General features: G+C 32.5%; 1 protein-coding gene across 1 annotated transcript; it reads right to left on the bottom strand.

The window, feature by feature from the left end:
• Window positions 1-4,755: 4,755 nt before the first annotated feature.
• Fer2LCH (Ferritin 2 light chain homologue) lies at window positions 4,756-12,747 on the bottom strand. Its single transcript, XM_068769722.1, has 5 exons — window positions 12,529-12,747; window positions 8,379-8,497; window positions 6,951-7,184; window positions 5,954-6,138; window positions 4,756-5,207 (listed from the first exon to the last, which is right to left on the bottom strand). The coding sequence occupies exons 2-5, from the start codon at window positions 8,491-8,493 to the stop codon at window positions 5,043-5,045; spliced, it is 699 nt and encodes a 232-aa protein (XP_068625823.1). The 5' UTR covers window positions 8,494-8,497; window positions 12,529-12,747; the 3' UTR covers window positions 4,756-5,042.
• Window positions 12,748-12,782: the final 35 nt, after the last annotated feature.

Here is a 12,782-nt window from a genome sequence, read left to right as displayed (position 1 = left end):
ATGAGCTTATACCTTTCACTTGTCTCTTACTCTTTTGTGGACAACAGTGTACAGTATTACAATACACTCCAGTGCAATGACTTTAAATAATCACGTATTAAATTTCCAATTCTGTCGCTCGAATTTTAGAGTGATAATTAAACATGAGAATACATTCTTTTATTATAAAATTAGGAATATTTTTTTCTTATGATCCCCGTAAAAGTGGAGCTCTCGTTCTCATGTCTCATTTTTGGGACAGGAATATTTTACAATTATTATTGTTATTTATTATTATTTAAAAATTATTGTTATTTAAATATTATTACTTAGATTACAATGATTCACAAATTTTACTATTTTCAATCTATCTCACGTTCTTTACAACGTCTATCTCTTTCTGCATTCTTTCATCTTTCTCATTTTTTATCATTTTCACGGCATTAATTTATATCACATTCACGCATCACCACCTATCCTTTGCCACACTTTTTGAAATTTAAATTATTATTTAATGGAATCAGGCGTTACCTTGCGGAAGTCCATCCTAAGTAAGAAAAGGACCAATATTTAGCCACTTCCGCACTTGCACTCTGTGTTTGACACTAATCGGTGTAGCATAACTCTTGAAGATGCCCCGTGGAGGGGTGAAACACGTGTTGAGTGATTTGACGGTGATGGTTGTGTAATTCGCATTGTTTGCCCCAAAGGCATTTATCAGCGGGCTGGCGGGCGGTGCACTTTGTTGCACGGCTACCACTGCATGTGCGGAAATGGCTAAATATTGGTCCTTTTCTTACTTACAAAATAATTATTTTTTGTACGTTTTATTTTTACTATTTGTGTTCACATCTTTTTTCTTTCAATATTTCATTTATTGATTCATCTTTTATGTGTCATAAAATCTTTAATTCTTTTAATTTTTTTCTAATAATTTTATTACTCAACTTACTTTCGTCGCCTACCCACCAAAATAATACAGGCTTACATTTTGTTCTGTTTACTTTATTTTTGTTTATTTATTTCTTTTACTTCATTCTTACATTTACATTTCTATATAATTTAATTTTAACTTTTCTATTTTCTTTACATTTATCACAAATTTAAATATTTATCTTGACTAGTCTAATACACTTTCGTTTTGCTTTCATGTTCTGTTCCTTCTAATAGTCTCTCTTAGAATCCTTCTGCAGTACTCTAGAAAGATCCCGCGACTTCTTCTTCTCCTCCTACTTCTTCGACTTCTTGCTGCAACCGAAACTAGTAATCCGTTCTTAGCGCCCCAAGTAAGTAAGGTATCGAGATAATCACTACAGGGAAGCTCAATCTGGTTCTAAATTCTATTAAAATGTGTAAATGATCTTACGTGCATAAAAAAGTCGCTTTGGATACTTAAACAAGATGGCGGCACGTGGATTACTCTGTTGAACGTGTGGACCAAAATGGGATACAAACAAAATTTCAAATCATTAACCAGAAAAGATTCATGCGTAGGTCAACAGGATGTTGATCCAGTACTGCTAATAATCATCCAGTTCCTTACATGGGCATCAATTCATTACTTTGACTCTGCCGCTACCCACAAATTTATTGTAGGTATCGCTACCTACAATACATTCAAACGCCGCACCGTTCTGAAACTGAGACACATACTCTTACAGACAACCATAGTATGGAAACTGTAGAAGTACTAATAATGGGTAGTTGACGTGTACAAAACATTCATATTTAGAAACACGAAAGTATGTATGTCTATGAATGTTTATGATTCATAGGTATACATACATAAAACTTTGTTCAATTCGACAGAATATTCAGGCCTATTCCAACTAGGCGTATTATAAATCTTTGGAGAATTTCTCCCCAAGTAGATTACGCTATGATAAGAATAATGTAATAAGAATATAAATGTTAATTTACGCGTATATTGTTAATATTACAACTACAAGTGAAAAATATTAAATCTAACAATTCAAGTGGCGACCAAAACTCGCCTCTTTTCTTCTGGCATTAGTTTTAAGTGTTGCCAATCGTAAAATAATGAGCGGAGTTCCGAAACGCCACAAAACTATGCGCGAAGCTGTACCAGCTATGGACGTCTTACTCTTGAAATGGTGATAATATGTTGGACCCTTACTAAATCCCTACAGTATTTCTTCGATGCCATATGTTACTGCCATGATCTTGATGACAACTCTCCTCTAGAAATTGTAACCGAAGACATTGTGGAATTCTTACTATGGCCGGTAAGTCTTAGAGGTAATAACAACACGAAGTCCGTAGTGTGTACATTCATTTTTTTTTCTTTTTCTCTGTGAATGTGTGTTTCTTTTATGTTAATGCTGTTAGCCCTAAGGCTTTTACAGCTTCATTGGTACTGAGTTCAGGGAGCGGAAGGGTCCGTGAATTAGATGTAAAAACTAAAGCTGGTGGGTCGCCTACCAGTTGCACGGGGACGCTCGCACGTTGTTAAGGCTCGCGGTAGAGCTTTGACGGGGTGTGTTGCTGGAGTGTACTTGCAGGTTAGGACGGCAGCGCGGACCACAGGCGAGCCGAAGACGGATCCGGATCCAACCACGGTCCGCCCACGCTGTTCGCGGTTAGGAAGCGGGAGGCTGCTCACTAAAAACTGGTGTTGTGGCGTGATGGGTGATATGTTGTTATGTAGAACGCGACGACCTGTGTAAAGTGTTGCAGGTGCAGTGGTTGCTGATGATGATGAATGGTTTACGCTTGCAGTGTTGCGAGTGTCTGCAGGGGGCGCGGTATGGCGAGTGTTCTGTGGGAACCCTCTGATGGGTCATATATTCATCCAAGCTTAGCCCATATTTATAAGAATTTGAAACTGTGAAAACAATGTCTAACCAATAAAATTCGTCAGCTAATCACAAGTCGAGATGTATTGTAGAGCGCCTTCTTTCGTGCTATATACATAAAGAATTATATTTCTGCGGAATTCCCCTTTCCGATAGGCCGATGACGATGGCGTAATAAATATCCTACAGCAATGTTGCCTTTAAGGGCATTTATAATTTTTGACTACTGAAACTGGCACGGCGATGATGGAGCATGAAATAAACCTCTGGTACTAGAATTTTTCATACGACCGTCTTACAAAATTCTCTACCATTTAGGCCTCAGTACAGACCATTTAAATAAATGTAGTTGAACATAAAAAAGATGTTTTATTTATTACTGGTTATAGACAAAACATCTATATTTTGTCTCGCCTGATGTCAATTGATGACAAGATCTAAAATGCTATATACTTGCTTAGAAGATACCTATTCACTCTTAACTTTTAAGACTCTGAAGTTGTAGCTAGTTCTAAATAATTAAAATTTCATAAAATGTGGCGAAGAACAGTAAGCGATGCATGAGTGTAATTGTAATGAATGCTGTGAAGATAGAAAAGGTGAAGTATGAAAGAAAGAAGAAAGAGAGAGGGTGAAAATGAAAAAAGTTTAATGAAAAAATCAAAGTAAAATTTATCCTTGTACCAAATATAAGATAGGGGAATGAGAGTTCACCAGTAACGGTAGCCATATTGTTCCTATCCTTAGCTGTTCACACTGTAAAATAAGTAGCAACACATGTAGTGAAAGTTGAAAAGATATGAAACACAATAAAATAAAAATTACTGAATTCAAATATCTTTATTCAAGTAGGCACTTTGAATCTTCGATTATTTTAACACTATAAGTAATAAGATATTTCCAGTTCGGAATGCTGATGTAGTAAAAGCCAGACAGAAATTCATCAGTTTCTCTTTCGAATAAAATTTAATAATGTTTGAAAAAAAAACCATGTAAATGAGTCAACAAACCAAGTTGTACATATGTTGATCAACTAAAAACTCGTGAATGCTATAATATATTCACTTAATAATTTAGACTCAAAATTAAGAAAAGTAAGATCTAAGATATCTTGTGAAACTTTGTGTACATCCAGAGAAAGGACTTGTTAACTTTTTAAAAACAAAATTTAGACATTTAATTTTTTTCTTGTATTTATCATGTCCTTTTTCATAGAAATATTTAAATTTTGTCGCAAAAACAATATGTCATGAAAAATGTATTGAGAAGCAGCCGTTAGATTACCAATTCCTTTTAAAACATCTTGTAGGGAATCTCAGGAAGTTTCGCTTCCAGATCGAATCAGAAATGAGATCCGCCAAAAAAGTAAAAGAAAAATAAAGTTATGAAAAAGCAAATATGAAGTTTTCCCCACTGAATGAAAATACTTTTTTTAGTTAAAATTCAACAATTTTATTGAAACATGAACAATTATTTTGAAACATAAACAGTTTTATTGAAACGTAAATAATTGTCAAAACATGAACAGTTTTGTCGAAACATGGCAACTCTTTTTTTCCCCTAGCAATTTTTTGTGATTTTACCTTTTATTCTAAGTTATGCATTCATATTACAAAAAACGTTACATAGTTGGCACCTAGTTGTACTTCATGGGATTTCCCTTAATGTATAAAACTAAATTTACTAGTGGAAAAAAATTTGGTTTTCTAATACGATTATTTCAAAAAGTCAAACGTTGCGGGGGGGCGGTGATGCCGTTGGAATCACAGGCCGTGCGGATTTTTCAATCACTAAATTATGGTAGTTCAGTAAGCATGGTGATGATTATGTAACTGTTCATCGAAAATTTTGTTCACATTTCACTCGATGAATAGGTGATGGACCAATGTATAATCTAAATGTTTGAGGTATCATAATTGATTATAATAAGCGGGTAATTTTAAAATAAAACTAAAATAAAATCGATTAATGTAATATTTTATTTGAAAATAACTGAAAAAAAAAACAAAAATATATGGTTCGCATCATATATTTTTTAATAACCTTACAATTAAAATACATCTTAGGATAAATTCAAACTAAAATTTGCGAAATCACATTTTTTTACAGCCTATGCATTTTGTACAACTATAATCAGTGTTGCAAGGAATAATTTTCTACTGAAATGGTAGGATTTTTTAACAATATGGTAGGTTTTGATTTAAATAGTGGAGGATTCTAAGTAATAGCTGAAATTGAGTAAATAATTTAGACGACCTTCTGGAGGTACTCGTCGAAGAGGTACAAAGCGAGGGAAAGGTCCTGGCCGTTGTTGGCAACAATGAACTTCTTGAGGTCCGAGGTGTGACCTGCCAGGTCTCTGATTGTGTCAGCTTGTTTCTCCACGAACTCCTCTTCCAGGTATTGGGCAATCTAGTGAACAAGTATACAAACATTAATATAATAAGCACCACTACTCATCAGTGGTTAACATTACATTTTAGTTTAGACCATGTGATATATAGAGTGTAACATGATATACAGGATGATGGCTTATATATGTAAAAGCTTTTAAAGTGAATGTACAGCTCTAAATGTCAATTATTGCACACCTTTACAAATAATTGATGACGTAATGATAACAGTAAGGAAAAATATTTTTAAAATGCCTATTACTACATATTAAAGTTAATTAACATATACTATCTGTCCTTGCAGATATTGTAGTCACATTTATTGTTCAAAAATATGTTAGTTTTCAAGAGTATTATATATATATATATATATATATATATATACATACATATATACATACATATATATATACATACATATATATATACATACATATATATATACATACATATATATATACATACATATATATACACACACATATATATATTTATATATATATATATACACACACACACATATATATAACAATGACAAGTTCTTCCACTTCTGGGGCGGTTGTCTCACTAACATTAATCAAAATCAAAAGTTAACAGAATAATCTATCTACATATGCTGATTGAAAAGAGGTGAGGTTTACATCACCCGGTAATAAAAATTGCACATCGATCTTTGGAAAGAGACAATCGTCTTATTTCGGCTTTGTAGAGCATTATCTCTATACTTTCCAAAAACTGTAAGCAGTTGTAAGGTAAGTCCTCTACCTCTGGGTCGTGCATGTGAGGGCTGTTCCTGGTGGCCTCACGGTGGATGTAGAAGGCCCTCTCAGCGAGCTCCTTCTGAGTGTCCAGGGCCTTAGCGAGAGACTCCAACTCGTGGAGCTCCACGGTGTAGTTCTTATCTCCCTTCTCCTCCTGGGTGCTGCGGCGAGCGAAGTCCATGGTGTCTCCTAAACAGAAACATTATGGATCATAGGTTCCCAAACATTTTATGGAGACTATTACAGCCATAGGGCTCTGAATTTTTGACCAAAGGTCCCTCTCATATATTGTCAATTGGCTATTTATGGTGTCAAATCTAAAGCCTTAGGGTTACAGTGACCATCATGTAATGCTGTTAATACCAGTATTCCGTAAGATCATTCATTTTACGTTACTTAATAATTCATTGAGAATAGAGGATCTCCATACTTTTAATGTTCTTTATTGCTAAAGCAAACACCTGTTATAAAATAATTGATTTATGTATAAATATAAATTTTATTTCACTCAATTTAAGACAATATCTGTTTTTTTTTTCAAAACTTACATTGTAATTATAAAATATGTTTGCAATAATTGACTATGCAGTATTGCATATGTTTTTTTGTCATAAAAAGCTTTCAAACTTTGTTCAAAAAGTTTTTTAATCAAATTTTATGTTAAAGTATGAAGTTTATTTTTTTTACAATAAATTACAATAGGTACACACTTACAATTTGCTGTATTTCTATTAAGAATGTCTATATGAAGAATAAGATAACAAAAACAATGTTTATGAAAGTACAACCAACATAAATAAAAATGTTTTAATTTTTAAAGTTTATATTTTGGTCTCCTATTCAAGATTTTAAATTAATTTTTTTACGCGTGTTAGCTGTACTATTAGACACAGACAGACTATAGATTTGTTACAGGACATTCTGTATATAATCTATGCATTCATGATTTACGTTTGAAAGCTGCGATGAACCCGTAAAATCTGTAGATAGATTGATCTTACCTCTCTTTGTAATATGCTTGATCAACTCGATGCTCTTCTCCCAGGCCTCGTCGGAGAGTTTACGGAACAGCTTGCTGAAGCCAGCTCGATTGGTCTGGTAGTTGTTGTAGTAGGAGGAAGATAGCAGGTATTCGTAAGAACGCTCCAGGTGGAGGTTGGCATAGGCCTGCATCTCCGTTGCCACGTTCCCATGGCGACCGTAATTGCCGTACACGGCGTTACATCTTGGCAGAGCTGGTGGGAGAAAGATACTCTTATAATTGGACAGCTTCCAAATACAAATTAGTGGCAACGACATCTGGTGGCTAACATTTGAATTTAAAAATCAGCACATACTATATAATCTATACACAAATAGAATTTTTAAACACTACAACTATACTAAAACTAGATGGCGTTACTGGTTTTATGAGTTTTTATTAAGATTTAATGTCTTCTTCATCTCTCTCTCACTTTGCGTTGTACGTTCAAAAAAAACACGACGCAAATTAAATTAAGATTTTCTGTAGCAAACCATGCAAAAGTCGAAATAAGCTTCGAGGGTTACGAAAATACTACTTTTTAAAAATAAAACTGAACAAAGAAAACATTAAAAAAAATCTGCCAATAAATTTGTTTGAATAAATATTTACCTTTTTTCTAACGAGAAATAAACACGTAAAAAATTATATGAATTTAAAATTCTCTTTTAAAAAACACAACACACTACGTAACTGAAACTAAACTCTAAAATTAACAAAACAATGTGAAAATAAGCCTTTATTACAATTGCGTCGATTTTTAGTTAGAAAGAGGATCCCCGAGTTTTGATGGCATAGCGCGATTAGAAGCAAATGTTGCCATCTTTTAGAATAAGAGAAAAGAGAGAAAGTTAAAAAAAAATAAAGGCTAGAGCTCAAAACAACGCACCTCGAAGATCACGACACAGTAAAAAAATTTGTACTAAAAGCAACGACGCAAATTCGTAAAAACGAAAAACGTAACAAAGCAAGGTATTGGTATAATTTAATGTCTAAACTACAATTTACATTGCAAAATATTTAAAAATTATAATTTTAAAGTCTTGTAATCATTAGTTAGCTGGGCTATAAATCCACATCAAAGCTTGTTTTTTGAAATATCATACATAAGTTAAAAAAAATCGAAAAAAATCTTAGTTAAAATTTTTTTAATCAACGAAAAATATTCATTACGTTTTTGTTCGTGGCAGTTTATTTCACAAGTTACATTTTTACCTTTTTCAAAACTTGATAGACTAATAAAAACAAAGCAATCTTGAAAACAAAAGATGAATAAATTGAAACAGTCTAATAGTTGAAGAGAATTCAAGAAATTTTAAATTAATTTATGGAACTGTTAAAAGAATTAAACACAGGTATTTTTCGAAAAATTAATTAAAGAACTTGCTTAATCTTATTAAATGCTTACCAAGGCTGTTGGAAGCTTGACCACAGTCCATGGAGACATCCTGGTAGCATGTATCTGCAGCCAGGGCTCCAGACACAGCTAAACAGCAAGCGATCGCAAACACAACTACCTTCATTGTGCTAGAAAAACGAAGACAGGATTAAAGCATTATAAAAAGTAACTATTTAACCCTTTATAGCCTAGAGTTTCAATTTTGATACCAATCTTTTAAACCGAATGTTCACATTACTATTAGTTTTTTATAGGTTTGCTGTACGCATTTTACTGCTGTATAATATACTTTCCAATGAAATAAAAAAAAATCTGTTTTTCCTTTCATCTAGACCCTCAAGCAAACACAGTAATATTAAAAAAAATCACTTTCGTATATCAGGCTATTAAGGGTTAAGCAATATTTGGGATTGATACGGGGCATCTATCTTTGTCAATTCACTGATATAAAACTCAACTTCAAAACATATATAACGAAAATTCTATGTATATATCATAATAACGTAATATATAAAACATATATAACGAAAATTCTATGTATATATGTTTACCACAGGCAGGCAGCCCCGACTAGATGGATCGAAGACATAGATAAAATAACAAAGTTGCTGAATGTGGGCAGTGGAAGTGTCATTGTGATCTTTGAGAAAGGCCTATGCCATGCAATGGGCTACTATGGGCTGATATAATAAATAATTCAATATCTCTTCAATAACACATGCGGTAGTAAGATGTAAAATTAAGAATACTTTAGCAGACAAATATTTGTTTTTGGTCTTTAATTATATCAATAATAAAACAAAATCTATGACTAACAGAATTATTTCAATTAATATTAAATTCTGTTATTCTCTTGATGCTCCAGTAATAAATAAAGTCAATAATCTATTTGAAATATAAGTCATGCAAATAACAGATACAATTAAATATTGTTTTGTTAACACATGATATAGTAATGTAATCTTTATGTATCTATACATACACAATGTTATTGATGGAAAAATTTGGAATTTACAAATGCTATTTGCCAACTGGCATTTATTGATTCACCATTTTTGAACGGCTGAAGGGTTCTCAAATTGCAAATAGGAAACGGTAGAAGCAGCATGGGTTTGACTCCCACTGGATAGATGGACTATATAGTCAAGGTTTGAGGAAGTCTCTGGATGTGAGAAGCATATCATGACGATCTTTGGGGAAGGCATATGGCTTGCAATGGTATTCTATCCACTGACTTATGATGTTTAAGGCAGCAGAGTTTAAAGTTGCTCATCCTAGATCTCTCTATACTTCTAAATACTATCTTCGAAGCTAACACCACAAGGATTTCTTAGGAGACTTGGGGCTGGTGGATATGTTTGACCAGATATCGCCAGAAGTTCTATGTGGACATATGACTTGGAGCTACAAAAACCTTAAATGGAACTTTGGCTTAGACTGTCACTCAAATGTAATTAAATATAAAATTAATATTAACAGAAAGTCTAAACTTGAACTTTATTTGTGCTTAACACAACTTAATTATCACGGTTTTGATATAAAATTTGAATATCTTGATCCAATAAAGTATATGATAAAAGTAAATCTATTACTTTCATGATAATAGATAAGAAAAGAAATTTGTTATCTGAAGGTTATATCATGACACAAAAGTATACTATACAGAGTGATCGTTAATAGGTGTAAAAGGTTTAATATAGTAGAAATACAGTAAAGTTTCAACAATAGGCAAATAACTTGTGGCAGTTCAAAGTCCACAGGGACAGAGTATAAACAATAATTAATTTTAATGAGAAGTAATTGAAATTTTGAAAATACCTTTTCTTACTTCATTACCAATACATTACTTATTATTTAAGAAACCATTGATTTCACTACAGATTGCACTATACATTAAATGACAGCAAATCATTTATAAATTTACCACCTTCAAGTATATACACCTATAACCAATCATATATCTAAACTCTAAATTCAGACCTCTTTTGTGAGCAACTGTGTATGCTTACATAATACACTACTGTGTTGTCTCTGAATTATAATGCATTTATAAAAAAATTAAACAAATATTTAAATCAAATTATATTGCCGAGACATGTATTTTATGAATTATAATAAAACTTGAAAATTAATTGAAAGCGAGATGAAAGAATAAAACTGTTGTGGGCTATTTTACAATTAAAATATGTTTACAATCCTGTATATATTTATCAACCATGTATTGGATTCTGGACAGTTAGGCCATAATATTTAGGGCCCATTAGAGTTTATTTTGGGTCATCTCAGATAATGGTACACAGAAAACCCTTGTTTTGCTTTAAGTTGTATGCCATTATCAGGGGTGGCTTAACCTATAGTGCAGGGTGTGCAATGGGCGCCGCCTTAGACAGTTAAGAGCATTGTCTTAGACCATCATGGTACAACAATGATATGAAAGAAGCGGCCAGCCAGCGCAGGCGCGGTTTTTTTTTTTTAAACATTTTGTTTCAACTCGAAATAAACCTTATTTCACATATTTCAGGTTTAGAAGCGACAACCAAAGTTATTAGTTTTAGCCGCGGGGGTGTCTGGTCTAGGGGTGCCAGGGTTTCATTGCACACAGGCACTACACGAGCTATAGCCGGTCTTTGGCCATTATAAGGAAACTCAATTTCATTCTAGTTAAGACGAATTGGGCCCTTCATGTTCATTCTTATAGCACACACAAGTAATTAAAGTGTGTGTGATCCAAAGGAGATAATGTTATGAAATAATTTTTAATATTTTAATTTATACTTTATTGTACACCAAAACTTTATATAAATAACTAAAAGGTAATGTAAAAAATAAAATAGATAATAAACAAAAAAAAATTAAACAATTTATATATTGGCACAAGAGGTGGTATTAATGCAAGGCAATCTCTACCAGACCAGTTTTGGATGGAGATGAGAGACATGTAGGATAGGGCAGTTTAGGATGTATGTAATAAAAGAATAAACATTAGAATATACTACACATGTACATACAAAAATGAACATATATTCAAAAATATACATATATTAATATACATATGTTATGTGGAAAAATATTACATAAATAAGAATAAATTGATTTTACATGAATAAAATAAAATGTAGAAATATATAGCATTTTATATTTATTTGAATGATATAATTCTAAGTAAAAAATAATGCTGCCAGTTTGTATTTGTAAATTTGTAGGTGAAGCCTTTGTCCAACTGTGGACAATGTACAACTAGAATGATGATGAAACTTTACATTTGTTTACCTGCTCACACAGTCAAACCTCAGGCATCAGCACCATGAAAATTATAGTTATTACAATATTTTCAGGTATTTTTATAAAAATTAATGTTGTCTACATCAGACTATGTATAATCAAAATACAGCCAATATATGTTTATACCCAGATAATATATATCTTGATAATCCTATTATTAGGTTTTATAAAGATAACACCATTTAAACCATAATTGATTGGTAAGATTATTGTCAATAATAACAATTAAAAATGATAAATCGATTATTTAACAAATCTGTATTTTATAATCAGATAATATCGAGGACTAATATGAATCAAAACAATAGATACGTTTTGAGTGACAGCCTAAAAAGAAGTACCCTCAGGGAAGCATTTGCGCTTCATGGAACGTCTTCCTATGCGGCTTTTTATCCTGGTATATTCTTTTACGGAATGTTTAACGGCCCCGTCCATGGCTCTAAAATTCTTAACGAAAAACTAAACGCCTCTAGCTTTGTAATATATAATGCTAACGAGCTAACATTTGACAAAATAAAAAAAAATAATGAATTATATTTTAAAATAATAATCATAGGACAGAAGAATAGTAATTGAATCTAAAAATAGCCCTCGTGTTACAAAATAATAAACAATAGACATAGACAAATGTAACTATAACAAATCAACCCTGCATCTGCCGTGTAAAAAATACTGTGTATATCTATTACATTAAAAATCAGATATAAAATTACCTAAATGTTCCAATGTGCACAGAATATTTTTAAATGTAGCTAATTAACTGTATCATCAAATCCGAAATTTTTTTTTTAAAAATGTAGACGTAACAGTCGAAAATTTTAGACGAAAGCAGATATTGAATTTACAACGACGTAATTAAAAATAATTCGTAACTCACCCAATGAATTTTCAACGAGAGAAATGTAACAAGGAAACGAGGTTCCGTCGAAAGTGAAGCCTTTACACACACTGGCGCAGAAGGCGACTTCCAACACAAGGCGTACGATTAAACTGATAAATCCCCCGAGCTGGGAACAAAACAAAATGTATTATTTATATCTATTTTCCGCGTAGTTGATGACTGACACTGTGCGCGATACCGAAGGTAAAGTAATCGCTATCGTCATGTGAAGTTAGCTGCATTGCTCTCTG

The sequence above is a fragment of the Battus philenor genome, unplaced genomic scaffold, assembly GCF_028537555.1.
Source record: "Battus philenor isolate CCGP_79_NKW_IND1 unplaced genomic scaffold, ilBatPhil1.0.hap1 SCAF_29, whole genome shotgun sequence".
NCBI classification, from domain to species: Eukaryota; Metazoa; Arthropoda; class Insecta; order Lepidoptera; family Papilionidae; genus Battus; species Battus philenor.
This window is presented reverse-complemented; position numbering and strand designations above follow the sequence as displayed.